The sequence below is a fragment of the Hippocampus bargibanti genome, linkage group LG16, assembly GCF_051943395.1.
Source record: "Hippocampus bargibanti isolate YZ-2025 linkage group LG16, ASM5194339v1, whole genome shotgun sequence".
NCBI classification, from domain to species: Eukaryota; Metazoa; Chordata; class Actinopteri; order Syngnathiformes; family Syngnathidae; genus Hippocampus; species Hippocampus bargibanti.
The window spans coordinates 7,900,332-7,921,445 of record NC_142749.1 but is presented as its reverse complement, the minus strand read 5'-3'; the positions used below and the strand labels follow the sequence as shown (position 1 = coordinate 7,921,445).

General features: G+C 41.0%; 1 protein-coding gene across 1 annotated transcript; it reads left to right on the top strand.

Moving 5' to 3' along the window:
• The first annotated feature begins 669 nt into the window (after positions 1–669).
• Positions 670–20,608, top strand: pcdh1a10 (protocadherin 1 alpha 10). Its single transcript, XM_089017361.1, has 4 exons — positions 670–3,468; positions 5,426–5,484; positions 9,756–9,841; positions 17,285–20,608. Exons 1-4 carry the CDS (start codon positions 919–921, stop codon positions 17,593–17,595), a joined length of 3,006 nt encoding a protein of 1,001 aa, XP_088873487.1. The 5' UTR covers positions 670–918; the 3' UTR covers positions 17,596–20,608.
• The last annotated feature ends 506 nt before the right edge of the window (positions 20,609–21,114 follow it).

Genomic DNA, 21,114 nt, shown 5'->3' with positions numbered 1-21,114 from the left:
TGAAGCATCCCTGCGACTCCAGTGCAGACAATGGGATTCCAACATTAGCCAGTCTCAAACATGTGTCTGCACTTCACACAGTTTTACGTTTGCATTCATCGCGGTTATAATGCGTCGGAGGACAAACCGTCGTATCACTTGTACAAATGCATTCACTGAATGTATCCATTTTGCTTAGCTTGCACGACTCTCCTTGCACAAGACATGATTTGTCTATTATTTGTAATAAGGACTAATGATAATTGTCATTAATGTAGCCGCAATGCCACCCACGCCTTATTTTGTAGTAGCTTCAATGATTGGACGTGTACAAGGCAACCGCGACATTGGTTCTTTGAGAAGAGAGAGATCGGTGGTGGAGGGGGGACCGTCGTCTGAGTGGCTCAAGGGTGGGATGAAGCATTGCGAATGCCAAATTCTGTAATCACCGTGCTGTATTCCGTTTTATAGTTTCAAAATAAAACTAGAGGGCTATATTTCACCCTGAATGTGGACGTTGTAAATATACGTTGATGTTACAAATATCAGACAAACTCTCTAAATTAAACGCACAAACTGTTTTGATAGAACAATACTTGCATTTTCCACAAATACGTCTTGTAACTCCATAATTTTATTTCGAAAGGGTAGAACGGGACATTGTGACTGGTTTGACGGACCTCGCAGCTCCAGTGGCGAGGAAACACACCCGTCAGCAGCGCGCATTGGAGGCGAAGAAAAGCGCATCACGGACAAAGGAAATATGGGTGAGCTGGAGAGGATTTGCCACCGCCGGGCCCAACAATGGATGAGCGACTTGCATTTCATTCAGCTGGGGTCATTTTAGCCCACCTTAATGAGGTGCTGGGACGCGTGGTACTGCAAGATAAAAAGGTGGAAGGCTGCGTGTAATCCGTCCACGGATCCTATGAGTTTGCAATGGCTGTTGCGGGGATACGCAACCGGCAAGGGAGCAATGTGCCTTTTTATTATTTTGTGATATTTTCCTTATGTTGTGGCCTTTCGTTTGGACAATTGCGTTATTCTGTAACGGAAGAACTGGAAAATGGGGCAATGGTCGGTGATCTGGCGCATGACTTGGGGCTGGATATTCGAACGCTGGCCAGCCGAAAAATCAAGGTAACCTCCAGCAGCAGCAGTAAACGCTACGTGATTGTCAACCCTAAAAACGGCAAATTGCTTGTTAATGAAAGGATCGACAGGGAGGCGCTGTGTGATTTATCTAACAGCTGCCTCATCAATTTGGAGGTCCTGGTCGAAAATCCGACGGAGGTGCACCATATTGTGGTGGAGGTTGTGGATGTCAATGATAATGCACCACAGTTCCCTCGGGATGAGTATCAAGTTGAGATCACAGAATCGGCATTACCGGGCTCTCGGTATCCGATTGAAAATGCCCAAGATCAGGACATTGGTTCCAATTCAGTTAGGATATATCAGCTGAGCACAAATGACCATTTTGCGCTGGTATCCAACAAGCCCTCCTTAAATACAAAGCACATCGAGCTTGTGCTCAAGAAGCCCCTCGATCGAGAGCAAACGCCTTACCACCAGTTAATTCTAAGTGCTGTTGATGGTGGGACACCTGAGAAAACAGGCACGGCTATCATTAATGTGCGAGTACTGGACTCTAATGACAACGTCCCTATGTTTGCCAACTCCGTGTACAAGGTGAAGCTATTGGAGAATTCTCCCAAAAACACCCTGGTGATCAAACTGAATGCTACCGATTTGGACGAAGGCACCAATGGGGAGGTGTATTACTCTTTCAGCAGCTACACCCCTGAGAGAGTGAGGCAGATGTTCAGCATGGACACAAACACAGGAGAAATAAGCGTAAGCAGCAATGTGGACTATGAAGAGACCAACTCGTATGAAATGTACATCCAAGCAATGGACAAGGGCCCCGGAGCGGTGGCAGCACACTGCAAGGTGGTGGTCGAAGTGGTGGACGTGAATGACAATGTCCCTCAGATTGTGTTGTCATCCCTGTCAAGCCCCGTGAGGGAAGACGCCCGAGCCGACACAGTCGTTGCCCTCATTAGTGTCACCGATCGAGATTCCGGCACCAACAAGCATGTGACTTTGGAGATCCCGGCAGGCCTTCCTTTCAAGATCAAATCCTTCAGAAACTACTACACCCTGGTTACCTCAGCCTTCTTGGACCGTGAGACCACCGATGCCTACAATGTAACTCTGAGTGCCACAGATGGAGGAAATCCCCCTCTTTCCTCTCAGAAGACCATCCAGGTCGACGTGGCTGACGTCAATGACAACCCGCCACGATTTGAGCAGACGTCATATACAGTCTATGTGACAGAGAACAACGCCCACGGGGCCTCTTTGTGTACTGTGAAAGCTCAAGACGCAGACATCAAGGAAAACGCACGCATCACCTACACCGTGCTCAATGACAATAACCATGGCATCCCCGTCACGTCTTATGTGTCTGTGAAGACCGATACTGGCGAGGCTTATGCCCTGCGAGCCTTCGACTATGAGTCACTTCGAGAGTTTCACTTCCAGGTCAAAGCCCAAGATGGGGGCATTCCACCGCTTAGTCGCGTCGCCACCGTCTACATCTACATCATGGATCAGAATGACCATGCGCCACTCATTGTCAACCCTCCGGGTAATGGCACACGATCCTTGGAGACGGTTCAAAAGAACGCAGATCCCGGTACTTTGGTGACAAAAGTGGTAGCTTACGACGCAGACGCTGGTCCAAACGCCTGGCTGGTGTACATGCTGGACACCGCGACCGACCTGGACTTGTTCAAGGTGCATGAACACACGGGTGAGATCAGGACCACTCGTAGGATCCTGGAGGATAACTCCACCTCCTTTACTCTAACGGTCTTGGTGAAAGACCACGGGCAGCCTGCACTCTCATCCACTGCCACCATCAACGTGGCTGTCATGGAGGTGCCACCCAAAGTTGTCCCGGACCCCAAGAGGATCATTAGACCTCACAGTACACTCCTTTTCTCCAACGTAACCCTCTACTTGATTGTCGCTCTGAGTGCCACCACCTTTGTTTTCCTGGTCACTGTGGTGGTGTTGGCCATTGTCCGATGCCATGCCTATTGCACACAACCCGGCTCCTGCTCCCCTTGTTGTGGCTCTCAGAAACCCCCTCCAGATGGTGGGAACAGTAGTGTGAGCGCTGGCGGAGGTGGGGTTGTCAGTGGAGCACCGGGGCAACCAAATAACAATGTCGTACTTCGGAGAGACCTTAAAGTTGAGCCCCACTACATTGAAGTGCGTGGAAATGGCTCGCTAACAAAGACGTACTGCTACAAGACCTGCTTGACGGCCACCTCTGGCAGTGACACCTTCATGTTCTACAATACAGGAAGGCCCATCAGTGGCACCTGGGGCAGCGGTGCTGATCGTTTCTTCACAAGTGGAAGCGGTTTTGTACGAAGGCTGAGCATGCCGGATGCATCACTTCAAATATGCCCAGAGGTATGTCTGCAGCTATGAACTTGCAGATTCATGACAACCTCAAAGTACTTCCTTTACTTTAGTCCAGCTAAAGGTAGAACCGTTTATGATTGGTAAAGATGCTCTTATGAGTTATTTTAATTCAGGTACTATTTATGTCCCCATTGGAGACACATTCCTATTGCTCCCCTCCGGCACAGAAGCTAACAACTGAATTGATGCATAGCTTTGTTCGCTTTGGTTCAATTCTCTCCCCTTATACTGTGCAGTCTCTCAGCCTAGCCCAGCTCAGCACTCACACTTCATTAACATCAGCCGTGACGCTTTTCTACATCCCTGTGTGATTTCTGATGATTGCGAGATTTGTGTCTCCATTTGAGGTTGTCATCACATCCACTCTCGGAGGGGCTCATGTTGCCTTTACCTCTTCGCTCTCGATAGCAGACCAAGTGGGCTTGAACTAAGTGTGCATGTGAATGAGATTTTCAAGTTGGATTCACGCAGGCTCGGTCAAAGTTTGGCCTGCGACAAGACATGCTGTCAAGCAAAATTATTATCCTGTCTCGCAGTTTGACTAATTTGCATTTAGGATATAATTCTCAATTAGCAATGTAATGATTATGAAATCAGGTAACTTTTGAGATTCTTTTTTCATTGAAAAAATACTTTAGTGATTCAATTTGGAGATAAAAAACTCCTTCAATAGACATCAAATGGGTTAAAGAAAATGGACTCAATGTTTGTGATGTAAGTCAATCAAATTGAACATAAACCATTCTCAAAGACAGTAATGTATAAAATTGACATATAACGCAGTTCCCATTTTGGGTAGGTTTGGAAGTTGAGGCTATTATTCTTAAGAATATCTCTAAAGTGGTGATCCAATTCCATTTCCTTACCAGCTGTGACATGTTGAGGAAATGTTTCACTGAGTCAAGTGTAGCAAAGGAAATTTGATTAACCTACAGCCTCCGTTGCTCAGCCCTGCAAATCAGGTTTAGGCACAGAGGCGGTGTCTATGAGCACAAAAAGATTCCCTTATGAATTGTAGCCACAGAACATGTTGCTGTCTTTATCTGGGACACTTGCGACTGCCTGAGGAGTTATATCGCAAACCAAGGTGTTTTTGAGGTACAATGTCACAACCCCCATGATGTGTTGACCCGAAACAAGTTTAGTAGTGCCATTCAGGCATGAGTATGTGCAGTAGTACAGTTACTTACACTGAAAATTCCTATCAAAGGGCCAAAGAAAATTAATGTCCGTGAATAAAGATTCTCATTAAACACATTAAACTAGTCTTCACGGAACTTAAAGGGATAGTTGTCTCAAACTGTATGTGGCTTTTACAGAAGATACATTCACATGATATATTTTTGTAAATTAAGGAAAAACTATGAAGCCCTGTTTAATTGTGTGCGTCAGGAATAGATCTCACCTAGCTCATTTGACAACACCTTTACTTCAAGTATACAGAAAAAGAATCATTTTATCTACGTTAATGTATTCAAGGGTCTACATTCTGCTTTTACAGTGTGTAGGTTGTGAGACATACCGGTAATTGTATAACAGAATAGATTCTCAAAGCACTCTTATGACTCTTGCATGCTATTTTTATGGCCAATAATTTACCACAAGTCTGCTTGGAATATTACATACTCATGAACCAGAAATACCAGAACATGTTTGTCACCCTGCATTTCCAGGACTTTGGAGGCAAAAATGAAAAATCCAAAAGTCAATAACTAAACTCAATTAGGACGTGCGTGTCATTTAGCATCTGTGCTCCGGTTTATATCAATATATATGTGCGGGTGTGAGTGTGTATGAGTCTGCGTGCTCTGATCACCTCCAGAGCAGGGATGCGTATCATTATTAATTGATGAGGCACTAGCCCAGCCTCGCTCTGCACTGTATGAGATTGAACTAAACTCCCTTTGGTGTTATCTCCCTCCCCATGTCCCTCTTGCACGCTCAGCCAAAAGCCCCGAACGCTGACTGGCGATATTCTGCGTCTTTGAGGGCTGGTGTGCAGAGGTAAGTCACTGTTTTGCAACTTTTAGAGTCACCTTATATAAGAAGCTGATTTGTACTCCTTTTTGTCATGTCTTCCTCCACTTATGGTTTGAATAAAAAAAAAACAACATAAGCAGCTTAGGCTGTTTACACGTGTATGTCATCTCTCTGTAAACTCCAACATAACAACAAACAGTCATCCAAAACCAGATTTACATTATAACGCCTCGTACCGGAATCCGCCACCGTCGAGATGAAATATTTGACCCACAGCATCTCCTTTAACCCAAAAGCCCTCTAACTCCTTGAAGGCATCTCTCATCAGTGAATTCAGTGAATCTTCTCTGCAGTGTAACAATATATAGGCCATTGACATTCTGAGCATCACATCCCCCAGTTCTAGCCTTTAAGCAGGAAGCACAAATGAGTTATGACCTTATTGCAGATTAGCTGATGAACGTCCACGTCAGTGTCTGCACATAAAACTACCCTGCAAGCACTGTGTTTATTTCTACCCTTTTTTTCTGGAGGTGTGGAGTTGTAAACACAGACAGCATGGGACATTTCGGACTGCAGTTCCACTTTGTAACACTCTATCGGAATTATTTGGACACTTGGGCGTTCCACCTAAAGGAAGTAAATATGCCATATTTTCCGCACTATAAGGCACATCTAGAAACCTTATTTTCAAAAGATGACCATAAGCCTTATAATCCAGTATGCTTTATATATAGAAAGGGTTTTTAAATGGGACTGTTGTGCCCCCTATAATGTTGTGCATCGTATATAAGGAAAAGTTTAAAAAACATGTCATTCATTGGTGTGCCTCATAGTCCGGAAATACGTTAACTTAAGACAATTTTGAACATTTATTCAAAGATACATCTCATGGAATTTTCTTAATTCAGGTTCAGGAAGTTCAGATATGAAAATGTAGCTTATAAAAAGTACCACTGATTTGTGAAACCTTAGTTTGCACACGGGTACAATGTGTGCTGGAACAGAACAGCGTGTTCCCCTAAATGCATACTATGTGAATTGTTTTTTTAGTGTGCTGAATAATTGACACAATATTCAAGATTTATAAAATGACTGTTTTTTATAAAATGTGCTTGCATGCAATATTTTTTTCTTTTAAATTATGCTTTTCAACTTCCACAAATCACAACACGAGGTTCATTAAATACAAAGTACAAGTGGATTTTAAGAAATGGAATAGAATGCAGCATCATCAAAATACCAAAGTGTCATTATTTCAAAATATTTTCCATGAAACAAGTTTTTAAAGGACAACCGACACTTCCGGACAAGATGTGTCCATAATTTGTAAATGACTTCTACTGAGCACATTTTACAAAGCTTCCACTTCATATAGCTATATTTTACGTTGTAAGACTTGCGCTGAATATTCACGAAGTCTTGTTTTAGAGTTGATGACGATCCCCTAAGTGACGCCACGGAGGGAACGCCCGTGACTGAGAAAGCGACACACAATGCATTTTGGGTACTTTTTTTCATCTGAAAACACCGTGTTGATCGCGAAATTAGAAGGAAAACTACATAAATAATGTATTGGTGAATCGTTGTGTGTCGGAGCCAATTGCGGTAACACGCATAAAGAAGGTGTAAGTTTACACAAATTCCCAGCGGACAAGTCAGCCCATTTCCAACGTAGTTTGTGCGCCATCTTGTGCATCTTCTTGGCGCTACATTGGAGTCCAGACGGCTCGAATTGATATGGAAGGACTTCTTTAATCGATTGCAAACATTTATGCATTTATTTTCCTCTTCAGAACTATTTGAATCAAAGTCTTAACTGAATGAGTAACAAGAACACATCTTCTCTGAAGCCATTTTTTTGATTCTGGAGCAAGGCAGTGTATGACCAATGGTGACGTCACGAACAAGGGGGCGGGACTTTCTGAGTGCCCAGTTCCGAGCTATTTTGTGGCAGTTTTGGGACTGAAAATAACAGCCTGCATGTTTTGGGTATTTAGATGAACGTATTTCTGATGTCAGTTAGGAAACAAAAAAATGGTGTCGGTTGTCCTTTAAAATTAGTTATGAGTTTATATAAGATCTGAATACAGAACAGAACATTTCCCATCTTTGTCTGGGTAATGAAGGAATTTTCATGGGAACACGGATCTCATTATCAACGAACCAAAGCATTTGTGAATATAGTTCGAGTTGTTTTCATCCTCGTCTGGCCCTTGAATTTTGTAATGATCATGCTACAAAAAGATGCAAAGATATATGTAATCAAACGCTGCGCTAATGTGATTCGAGGACAACTAGAACCTCAGACTAATTAGGTTTTTTTTTCGTTCCGCATGCCTTTCCTTTGGACTAAATTTTCATAATTTCATGCTGACAATGCTGACTGCTCTTTTTGCACACTCGGCTCCATTCAAGTTTACTTTAATTGGAAATTAGTGTTAATTTCTATAGCGTGAAAGTATCCTAATGTGCATCATGTCACCAGTGACGCTAACATGATGTGGATTAACACAAACCATCACTGCAATTTACCGCCACCGTCTCCAAGATGTCATAGCCTGTAATGTTCATGGACAGGAGAGATGCTCTCATTAACACTTAACCCCAAAACAGGCATCCTGTAATGTTTGACTCTACGCATTTTGCATGGGGCAACAACTTCACTGACCCACATTTCTGGAATAATCATTTGGGAGGGAGGACAACACATCCGTTTTATTGGTGCCATACATTGCCAAAGTAACGCAATTTTTTAGCACGTACAAAATATTCATTACACTACTGAGTGGGAACATCAAATGAAATTGTTGCACTTGAAAGGATAGACTGCATTGAAGATGACCCTGGAAGCGTCAGGCTACTTTTCTGATAACGTAGCTAATTGTGTCATTGTGAAAGGCAAACTGTCAGTCTGGATGATGATGAGGATGCAGACCACATGATGCCGTGTGAGTTTTCAAGAACACAATTGATTTTTCTTATTTGTTGTGGGTGATTTTGTATGGTCTAGATTTGAGATCCAATTCGCTAGTTTAAAAACATCTTCCTAAATTCTCAATATAATGTACTGTATTGTCCGGTGTATAAGGCGCACCCAAAAGCCTTATTTTTCTTCAGAAGATGACCCTGCGCCTTATATGACGGTGCACCTTATATGTGAAGTAATGTTGACTTAAACCAGGTTTCCCAACAACTGTCAGAAGCCACTGACTCAATTTTCCTTAGAAGAACTCATGCTTAACCCTAGCCACTACTGTAATGCCTTATGATGTGGTGTGATTTATATTTGGGAAATTTATATACATTTATCTAATATATTTGGAAAACTTTTTTCATTCATTGAAGGTGCGCCTTATACAGTAAAGTCTCATATCGATATTCTCGGGAGTCTGAAAAAATATCGATATAACCAGACTATCGATATATCCGATCCTGCGGCATGTAAATTTTCTCCTTGCGTTCATAGAAATAGTATCGTAATAAGCAGTACTATCGATATAACCGATATCGATATAACGCCACTTTACTGTATATGGAAAAAGTAAGAAAATACACTATTCATTGGACGTGTGCCTTGTCCACCGGAAAATATGGTAACACTGCCACTGATAAATGTGTAAGCTACTGCTAATAACACTGAATTGATTACGCTAATGTACTGCAATGTTTTGCTGCTAGAAATATTTGGCTATGAGGCAGTTGCTCTGTACTTTCCCTCAACCGTTGCCCAGGAAGAGTCACTGAAAGAAGCAGACCAAACAGCAATGCCCAAAGTCTGGCAATTATGAGTGAATTAATACTGTATCCCAGCAGTTTTCCCATATAGTGGAGCAAGAAGGCATCTAGCCTTTTTGGTTGTCTCATCATGGTCATCAGTAGCGATAATTATAACAGCAAAAATGCCTTGAAACATGCTACATTGTTTGGTTCAGCCTCATGGCCACCAACAATTTGACTGTCTGTTTTAATAAAATCATGCATGCCAATGCCCTATATCACAAGTTAATAATAAAAAGGCAGTCACTGAATTTGGACACTGTAATAGTTAAGCCCTTTCGAGGACAATGGTTACTTCAGTAGACAGCTAATCATGCCATCATTTTACAGGGTCCATGAACCCTGAAAGGGTTCATTGTATTGTTCAGGCTCATGGCCACCAACAATTTGACTCTGTTTTCAGATACAGTATGTTACAGATGGTTGGATGAATATGCAGGACTCAATTCTATGAATACATTGTTAATAGCTCTTCTTTATTGCATGCCTCTCAGTTATTGTGTTGTGCTTTACAGTTCCGTCCACATGGAGGAGGCCTCTGTAATGCAGGGAGCCCAGGGTATGCTAGTCCAAAACTGGCCCACTGTGTCCAGTGCTGCAGGTAAGGAAGACCATAAGAAAGTGTCATTTTGCAGAGTAATCACAGGAAACTCCTCATAACTTTTGCATGGGAAACAAATGACTTTCGCTTGACTAGAGCTGACCCAAAACTGAATAAACATGAACTAATTCACTCTTCTTAATCAAGTTAATTGTTGAGATAAATGGTTGGATGAATTTAACAAATTGATGGATTGGATTGAAAGACCCAATTGGGTGCAACCTTTTAAGAGAATCTACGTCTGTTATATACACAAATCTGATTCAAATGAAGATAGAAGATTCGAATGTGTTACACATGTAAAATACAAAATTAATGATTATTTGCCAAAAACAAGTGTCAGTCACAATTTCATTGGAATCAGGTTTATACTTAGTTTATACTATAATATACTGCAAATCCTAGTGCTCTATGGCATGTCAAGTCAGTTGTTTTATAATTGTTTTGCCTCAACAATTTCCATAGACGTTTCCATAAAATCATTATTTCTGCAACCAGCTTTATAATGAATTTCTCATCCATGCATTCTGGTTATGGAGTTTGTTTAAAAAAATTAGTAGGCCATTGGAGTTTGTCATTTGTACATATTTTCAGTGTTGCGAATTAGTAGTACGGTATTATCTGGTGTATAAGGCGCACCCAAAAGCCTTTGGTTTCTTTCTGCGCCTTATACTTCAATGCGGCTTATATGTAAACAGTGTCTGAAACTCATGACAAAAAGTTAGCGGACACCCCGTTCGTTTGGCAGTTTGCATACTCGGCACGGCAGCTAATCAGAAGCCTTTTCCGTGCTTCGGACTATACTGTGACTGAAAATTTTACTTGAAAGTTTTGAAAGCTTAGAAAGAGGAGTGCACGTGGCTTGGAGCGGTTTGCTTGTAGCTTTTGATGAAAAGGGTTCTTCAGCCGTCATCTGTACTTTTTTGAAGGTGTCGGATGTTTCGCTTCTTATCCAAGAAACTTTGTCAGCAAACTAAAGTCTTACTGGTAGTTTAGGCCCTATATATATCCCTACTGTCCAAAGGACTCTGTAGTTTTTCAGAAACTCCTGCAATGTAAGGTACTGCTACTCCTCTCCTTTTTGTATCTTCGGAATTTTTGGTTTCATTCCCTATTCTTTCTTTCTGACATTTGTTAAATGACCACTGAGGGTACCCACAGTTTGTGAGTGCTCTCTTGATATGTTTTGACTCCTTTTCTCTACCTTCAACGCTTGTTGGTATTAGTTTAGCCCTAGAGTCCGTTGACAACACAAAATTCCTACTTATTTCACACCGATAAACACTTTAAGGCAAAAATTAGTGCATCCAAAAGAGAGGCTGCCAGATGAAAAACAAAGTAATGTAGTTTATTCAATACATTGTAAGAATGAAAATTGTAAAGAGCGGTACATTGGGGAGACTAAACAAATTCTCAAAAAAGACTATCAACATCGCAGGGATAATACTAGTGGGCCTCAATCGGCAGTACATATGCACCTAAAAGCTAGCAACCACTCATTTGACGACAATGAGGTTAAAATCTTAGTGAAAGAACATAGATGGTTTGAAAGGGGAGTAAAAGAAGCCATTTTCATAAAACAACTAAATCCTTCATTAAACCGGTTTGGTGGGGTGAGGTTCAATGTGGATCGTTCATACAATAGCCTGCTTAGGCAATATAGTATTAGTAATACTGATGAGGTGATACCGGTAGAAATGGGGCAATCAGGCCAGCCGTTAGTCAGAACGACATACTATCAGTGGAGCAGCTGCAGTGGGTAGTCCTCTGCTCCCCCCCAACCTGAGAGAAGGGACCTATCATAGCAGAGTCCGGCACCGCCATGTCTGGACAGTAGGGATATATATATATATAGGGCCCAAACTACCAGTAATACTTTAGTTTGCTGACGAAGTTTCTTGGATAAGAAGCGAAAGGTCCGACACCTTCAAAAAAGTACAGATGACGGCTGAAGAAACCTTTTCATCGATGGACCACTCCTGTACGACTGAGAGCTTACATAGACGCTTGTAGCTTTTGCTTTATTGAATAAAACAAACATTTGTTTTGAAAATAATGTTTTTTTTTTTTCTTGAAGAAGTTTTTTGCCACCAGGGCCGAGAGGTTTTGAAAGATGTACGCCCAACGTAACGGGCCTCCGGGCAGACGTTATTTCAAACACTGATGTATATTGAGCCACACCAAGTCTCGCAACAACTGTTAGCAGCCACCGACTCCTTTTCCCCATGTAGAAGTAGTACGCGGTCCATGCTGGGATATATAAAACAAAACCCCAGCCTCTACTGTAGCACCTTATAATGTGGTGTGCCTTTGATATGGAAACCCTTTTTAAACATGTCATTCATTGAAGGTGCGCCTTATAGTCTGGTGCGCCTTATAAACGGGAAATTACAGTACTTGTACTAAAAATAATACAATGAATTAAAATTTAACAAATAGCAAACAGGCGAGTCGTAGTAGTGAATTAGAAAAAATAAATAGCCTGCTATCATCTTCATGATATCACATGTGTGTTCATGGGTAAACTGAGCAGACCAAAACCCGAGAGACTGCAACACATTATCAACTGCTGCATGGGGGTTTGCAGACTGACACAGATGTTTTTACGCCCCTTATCCCACCCCCATCTTTTTTTAATCCAAATGGGAAATGATTTGCTCTGTGTGGGTGGTAAAGTTGAACATCTGTGGCAACACAAGCAATGTAAATAGTGCTGACCTCAAAGGTGACCTGTGCTTCATTATTTACACACACTGGCTAAGCGCTAATGAGTGAGAAACAGATTTCGTTGGCTCAAAAGAGATTTTTTTCAGCTTTTTTGCTCATTGTTATATGTTTCATTCCATCCTTTGGCCAATTGCACATTGATTTTCTGTCTGATATTTGGAATTCGAGCATAGGCAGAGCCTCTACTGTGATACATTTGGTCACAATTAGTAAATCAGTGGTAAAATATGACATGACATAGCTCACTAATGGCATATTTATGTCTAAAATAATGTAATGGATAAATGAGAAATACAATTGCATATTCTGTGTTGATTTACAGAATAGAAGACAATTTTTGTGGTTATTTCAATAAGGAAGCATATCCACGCAGGTTGATCCTTTGTCGTATGCCTCAAGAGAAAACGTTTATTCATTTTTTGGTTTTGTTTTGATGAATTTGCCCAACATGGTGTGATGAATTTTAATTGCAGCTCCTCAAAATGGTGTTTATGTAATTGGCCCAAAAGAGGAGAGATTTGTCTCATGCCATGAAGATGATGACAAAAGCTATTATCAGTGATATGAGTCTGCGGTGAGGGAAGAAAAAAAACAGACCTCTTAATAGTGGAAGTAATTTAGGAGCGAAAGAGCTAAGAAGAGGTACAAAAGAAGCGTGGGGGGGGGGCAGGTTTGGGGTGCTGTTGGGATGGAGAATGAGAAAGGTTAAGAGGATTGGCAAGTTCCTGCAGTAATGTTGTTGCTAGGGAACATCATGTGACTTGTTGCCCGGCAACACTGTCTAACGGAGAGATTGCTGCAGCAGCCGCACCCTCCATCAGTGGGGAGTGGGTGAAGGCTGTTCCCATGGCAACCGACCATACCTCTGAATGGAAGAATTAGACAACAAAAAGGAGGAGAATAGAGTGGTGACAAGGAGAGTTAGAAGGAAGGAAAATAGAGAATATTGGAGAAAATGCTAAACGTGTCTGATGTGACACCATGTTGTGGATGAACGTGATCTTTGTAACATCCATGCCGTGTAGTGTCAGTATTTTTTTTTTTGTGAACAGAAAAGTCTGATTGCCTGGGTAGGAAACTGTGCCTGCTTCAAATGTAGGACATGAGGTTACAATGTGTGGTTTCAATCTGACACTTATCAGCAGCAGGTGTCATGGCAACCACCTCAAGGACTGGTGCAGCTCGGTTTAGCCGCACCTTCGCATTCATCCATTTCCGATATACATTATCTGTTGAATACAGGCAAATATGAAACAGGAGCAGAATTACAAATACTCCGTTTTTATGGGTGATATCTCTAATTGATACCTGTGCCTGGATTCTGGCTTGTCAGAGCCACATCCGGAAGCACGGAAACGTCTCAAGACACTCGGACAACATTCACTTGATTAAACTCAGCCACTTGACATTTTGCCAGCATTGGAATATCAAATGCTGCAGTAGGCACATCCGAGGAAAGCTGAATTGCAGCTTTGCGTGGGTTGTTCGTGCGAGTAAAATGTTGTCATGCAACAGAACTCACTTAAGAACTTCACTCCCTGTAATCCATTATGTGTCTAAAAGTAAAATAGAATAGATGTCTTATTTGTTTATCTTTGAAGCGAATATAGTCTTGAATGTTTCATGGTTCTGTTTTCACTGTGGCAATTGTCAGGGTTTAAAAATTTCTCTTCACTGTCCACTGAATGGCAGTCGAACAAGACCTCCAATTTTTCAAGCGCTTCCGCGGATTAACAGATGGATTAAATGCATACCGCCAAATGTCATAATCCTCAAAAAAAACAGAAGAGCCTTACAATATTATGGGACTCACTCGACTAATGGGGAGATAAAATCCTCTAATCTGACACTGACGTATCATTAACAAGCTCATTTACATGGAGTAATTAACTTAGTTGCTCGTCATTTTAGTACGTTGTACTAAAGTTTCTCTTCAATGGTCATACATTTTCTTTTCATCGATGAGAAGGTTTCTTCAGCCGTCATCTGTACAAAAGTGAAGGTTTCGGACGTTTCGCCTCCTATCCAAGAGGCTTCGTCAGCGAACTAAAGTCTGACTGGTCGTATCGGCCCCATTTATATATCCCTAATGTCCAGACCTGGTGGCGCCGGACACAGCTATGATAGGTCCCTACTCTCAGGTTGGGGGGGGCGCGGGACCCCTCCCTGTGGCCCCACTGATTGTTCCTACATTCCTGACTAACGACTGGCCTATTACCCCCACTCCCCCCGGTATCACCTCATCAGCATAACGACCCTCATCAGCATTGCGAAAGTTGCCTAACCTGTTTTGCCTGAGCAGGCTATTGTATGAACGATCCAAATTGAACCTCACCCCACCAGACCGGTTTAATGAAGGATTTTGTTGTTTTATAAGAATCGCCTCTTTTACCCCCCTTTCAAACCATCTATGTTCTTTCGCTAAGATTTTAACCTCATTGTCGTCAAATGAGTGGTTGCTAGCTTTTAGGTGCAAATGTACTGAAAAAAAGCTAGCAACCAGTATCCTGATACTGTACTAAATTTACAATTACAATAAAAAGCCAGTCCAATTTGTTTTAGTTTTCATAACGGCCACTGTTTTTCCCACTAAATATTAACAAAAAAAAATGTTTCCGTAAATGGTGTGTTGCGCTACTCTAAATTGGCACATTCACTCTTGTTAAGATGCTTTTTGGAACTGGTCAACGATGTGTCAACGTCGGGGGCCCGTACAGGTGCATGAATGTAATTGACTTGATGAACTCGTTTAAAATATGGGCCAAGATTTGTACCAGACTGCGCGTAACATCTTATTTCCCAGGGGGAGAGTAGTTGAAACAATTTCAGCATTCCAGTAATGTCATAAATAGCCTACAAAGAAAAATCAAAAAGAATCTTTTGGCAAGGCCTTGTTTGATCTAAATAAAATCCTGCCGGAAAGTAGGTCAGAGCATAGAGAGAACTGGTGTGGGCCTGAAGAGCACCGTGTCTGCACTGCCTCCCCCCACCCTCATCTTCCATTGCTGCTTTGCTTCTCGCTGTCTACATCTCAGTGGATCTCATCTAACACTCCCTGACTTTTTTTTTTCATTTATACTTTTGTGACCTTTTTACCTCACCATCTAGCTCATTTTCACTCGATATGATTGGTTGCGTTTTGGCTCGGTTTCTGTTACAGCTGTATCCGATTCTCATCGTTTGATCGGTTGTGTTGTTTTTTTAATGCAGAGATGGATGCTACATACCATGAAAATAACATTATTTTATGCAAAAGATAGCTTGCAATATCAGGACCTTGTCTGCTTTCTTCCAATGCTATTTGTTTTGCTCAATAATTGTTGTCACTATTCACAAACACAAAATTTTGGAGTGGATGGAACATTTTATATCAACAAAGGTGCACCATATTTTCCGGTGTATAAGGCGCACCCAAAAGCCTTGATGTTGTTCAAAAGATGACCCTGCGCCTGATACACAGGTGTGCCACATATGTGAAGTAATATTGAGTCACAACAGGCGTCGCAACTACTGTGAGCAGCCACTGACTCCACTTCCCTCGTAGAAGAAGTAGTGTGTAAACCCAGCGTCTATTGTTGCGCCTTATGCTGTGGTGTGCCTTATATGCAAATTTCCCTATTGTGGAATTTTTAAAGGCTTTTTGATTCCGATTCTAATATTTGCAAACCATTTATATATTATATATCTAGAAAACTTTATTCATTGTGCACCTTAGAGTCCGGTGCACCTTATATATGGAAACAGGTTGCAAATACGCTATTCATTGGGGGTGCACCTTACACACCAGAAAATACGGTAATATTCCTTGTATGTCAAATGCTACCGTTATACTCTGTGTCACTCATGGGTTCCAGTAGGCCATATGTTAATATGCCAGTCCTATACAGTAGATGGGGTTGTTTGAATGGAAATAGAATAGAAAACCGGTAGTAACAGGAAGTCAGAAATGAAATTATTACAAAGTTATGACTTGTCCATACACTTTTTATGTCAAACTTAGGAGTTGATCTATATGAATTTATGCTTTCATGCACCTTGTAACCTGTTCCAGGATAAGATCTCGCCTGTAGTTACCGCTGTCTGTGAAAGGGTTTGGTATATTTTATTTTGTATTCAGGTCAATTGGATTGTGTCGGATGAAATTTCTTTGTGGAGTCGTACTGGGAAGGTCAGAAAGTGTTGTATTGCATTTATTTATTTATTTATTTTGTACATAAAAAGGAACATCTATAACAGGGTAGTTGGAGAGAATCTATATAGTAGTATATGATGCAGCCGAGATTAGAAAATAAGTATTTTAGAACACTCTAATACGTAGTGGGAACAGACCAGTGAAGAGATGTGCTGCTTATGTGACAACGGAGTTCAAGGTGGCGTTAGGCCTGCATCAGGGGTTAGCTTTGAGTCCCCTCCTGTTAGCGATGTAGTGACGGGTTTGCTGACAGATGAGGTTAGACTGGAATCCTCATGGACCGCCGTGTTTGCAGATGGCACTGTGGTCTGCAGTGACATCATTTGGGGGGTCGTGTGGAGGAACATTTCGAGAGGTGGAAAGGCGATTAGCTGAACAGAATACAGTATACATGTGTGTGAATGACAGGATAGTGGGATGGATGAATGGTACTAGACATAAACAAACCATCCAAATGATTTTAAAGCAAATTGTTTTTAAGTACACATGATTTGACATATAATATTTTGTATATATTTGTATAGATGGAGAGGGTGGTGGAGAGCTCTCCCCTCCAGTAGGCGCTGGTGTCAATAGCAACAGCTGGCACTTCCGATACGGAGCCGGACAAAGCTACTGCCCACCGCAGGGTCTGAAACCTGGCGAGATTCCTCCCGAAGCTTTCATCATCCCCGGATCCCCGGCCATCATTTCTATCCGCCATGACCCCGGCCCCGTTGACAACAAAGGGGACTTCATCAGCTTCGGTAAGAAGGAGGAAGCCAAGAAGAAGAAAAAGAAGAAGAAGGATAAGAAAGACAAGAAGGATAAAGGAAAGGATGACGGGGATGATTAAAGAGGGGCAAATGAAAGCTGTGAAGATACAATCCCGATTACAGGGCCAAAAAGCAAAATCAATATGAATGAAGGAGTCTCCTTGCAGTATATGCATTACAATACATAGCATACTTAACATTGTACAGATGCCAATCGCGTATTATGCTGCGCCTGGCTTGCCGCACAAAGCAAACCTGCTCAACAATTGCTCCTCTCTCGCGTGGCTCATTTGGCCTTCAACTTTGACCGGTATAAATTCATTCTATTCCAATGTACGGTGTGAAGGATTTTGAGGGCGTTATGAAAACCATCATTGCCCGCCCTAAATTTGTATAATTAAAATCAAAATGCCATAAAAAGAAGAAAAGGATTTGTATCTGACTTGTCAGCAATGAATGCCTGTATTGACGCCTTAGAAGTCATGAGCCACACGCTCATCTAGAAAAGTATGAAGTGAAAACCAAACTGAAAAATGTGACTTTTGTTCATCAGTGGTAAGTAGACATCTTAGACATTCAACAAAGGTGATCTTTTCTATTAAAAACAAAAAAGATCTAATGACAAGAAAAAACCGATATGCAGACACTGAGATTACTTGCACAAGGCGGCCCAGACGACAAGAACATCAACCAAGAAATATCTGTTGTGATAACATAGCACATTGCCGAGGTTAAGGACCTACACTGGGTTGCAACAACATTATAAAGTTTTTTTCCCAGGTTAATGTTTGCAACTTGTTTGAAGTTTACTGCACATAATGACGCTATTACATATTTATTCGGGAGCAAGCCTCTTTTAGCATTACAACGTCAACTAAAAATCCCCAATTCTGAAACCAAAATCGATTTACTAAATGGTCAAAGTCATTGTAAGGAAATTTGACACCTGCTGTCTTTTTAGCCAATAAAGGATAAGAATAAGAGTAATAAAACCTTTATTTGTCTCACAATGGACAATTTCCCAATTCTCAGCAGAAAAGTTATGAAAGGAAGAACATGCAAGAAAAAAATATTACAGGGGCTACTGTAAAAGCAGTCACTCTCGTGGCGCAATCTTGAAGTCATAACATTTAAAATATATATATATTGTCTGCATCATTTAATGATGAAATTCAAGTTTGGTCAATCAACCTCATAAATAAAAATAAGTAAATAAATAAATACAACAAAGAAAAGGTAAAAGAGAGCATTACCCAAAATAGTACACCAAGAAAATAAACACCAGTCATTTAAAAACCTGGCATAATGTAAATTTAGAACCTCATACTTTAATTTCCACAAATATTATGTGACTTGTGATATCATTTGCTCCAGCTTTCTTGTTCGCTTGACTATTCTGTTGTTGTCTCTTGTACGCTTGTGCCGCAGTGTAATCCAGTTGTGCAGCATCGCACTCAATCTGAGACAACCTTTGTCAGGGTAAACACAAACTCCCCAACATAAACTATTTACAACACTTTTTTTCTTCACGGTGCTTCATAAACAAAAATGCAAAAATATTGTATCTGCAGCATTTTCTTTGAGATCCAAATCTGAAGACCAACGGCATTCTTAATGATGAGACTACCGGCATATTCTAAGGCTGTAAAACAGGAACATTTCTTGTTTCAAGCCTCTTCTTCTGTCTTTGAATGTTAAGTAGATGTTCTTCAAGCTCATCACCACCGCTTCGACTGCTTCAGTGCTTGTTGGACGTGCTTGCCCGCTACTCGTTTCCTATTTCCTTCTTCCCTTCTTCCCTTCTTCCCTTCTACCCGAATCGACATTTGTCCTGAATAACATCTGTAAAGTCATTCCCCCCCTGTAGGGACTGTACAGTCGTGTCATGTTGTTACATATTCATAAACGGAGGACACTGTGACCTATTGTCAAACATTCACATATTTCCCCTTTTGATGTGATCAGAGGAAGTTGTGTTGAATACTTGTGTCTAATCCATTGCAATGTGTTACTGGAAGATGTGTAATAAAAGTTGGAGGGGATGGTATTTACAATTCGCGGCAACACGATTTTGAACCTAATCAGAAAATAAACAAAACAAAAATAAACAAATACAACTTTTATTTTAGATTTGCTCGGGTACTTCAAATAAGCTATTTTTTCCCATTTTGCTAATGTATATCTTTTTTTTTTACTTACTTGAGGAATCTTGGCCGACCGAGTATGGGGGAAAAAATGTGTTGTTTGACCTCAAGGCAATGCAACTAGGGATGTCTCATCTCTCTCCGTGTTACTTTTCTGAAACTCCTATTTCCAGTCGCTGTAGGCAATGCCCTCATGCTCAAAACCACCCATGCTCACGTTTTTACTCTCAATCCTCCCCAGTTCCCCTCCACCCCACCCTCGTCCGTCAGATGTACTTCTGTGCTGTCAGATCACTAAGTATTTGCATGTAATAAGCAAATGAAAGAGGTATTACAAAAAGACGATATATACTTATACTTTTTTGTTCCACTGGGACATGTGTATTGGAAACCACAAATCTGAATACACATCCACACACACACAACACAATCCAAATGGTACTGCCATTTGTGGTTAAACCTTAAAATGATCACTTTTTTATTATCATGCAAAAGTAGTATTGGCTCTCTTATACATGATGCTCTTGTGTTACGCTATGAATATTTTTTTATGCACATTGGTAAGAAATTTGACCCTTAAACTTGTTTTAACCTTTAAAATGATCAAACAAACACTGTTGTGAGCTCATGTGTGCGCCCCCTAATAACTATTCCTTGCTTAATGAAGACAAAACATTTGAAAAAAAAGGATTAAAAAAATCCCCAAAAAGATAAAATGTAAAAAAAATCAAGTTGATGTATTCTCTGCTTGTGTATAGTGAATATTTGTCAGTCACTGGGTATGATTTTGGGTGGCACATGCTAGTCGACTGTGACAGTGCAAATCTGTTCATAAACTAATTTTGTACACCTGCTTATTGTTAAAGGTGATAATAGTGTTTCTAATGAGTTCATCAACCTGGTAATGTGTTTTGTTAATAAGTCACAAATAAAGTTTTTTTCGTAAATATCAAAATTTCCTTTGACTCGGGTTTTGATTATGTCATGCGTTCAATTTTCCTCACCAAAAATAGTTGCAGTACATTAGATATTAGAAATAGGTCAATGGTTATTCCAAATACTCTACAGGAAATTATCTGACAGTCTATCTCTTTTCAAAATGAATTACTCAATCAAAATAATCGATTTTAAAAAGGGCGCCTTTCAAATAAATGATCCGCATGTGCATCTGCATCACACGGGAGGCTAATCCTCTTCACCATTTGAACAATGGGTGTTTCATGTAAATTACTGTCTGTGAAGGGGGAGGGGGGGTCGAGGACTAAGTGCGTTATGTGGGCGCCATCTGTATGTAGTCCAAAGAACATTCCCTGATTTTTACATTGCATCGGTTTCCCCCAATCTATTCTTACTGTCTATCTCTCCTACAATGCTGACATCTACTGGTGTTAAGTCACAAACCCTCTTCTATTTTCAAATGAATCATCACTGCTGTTATTCCTCCTGTAATAAATG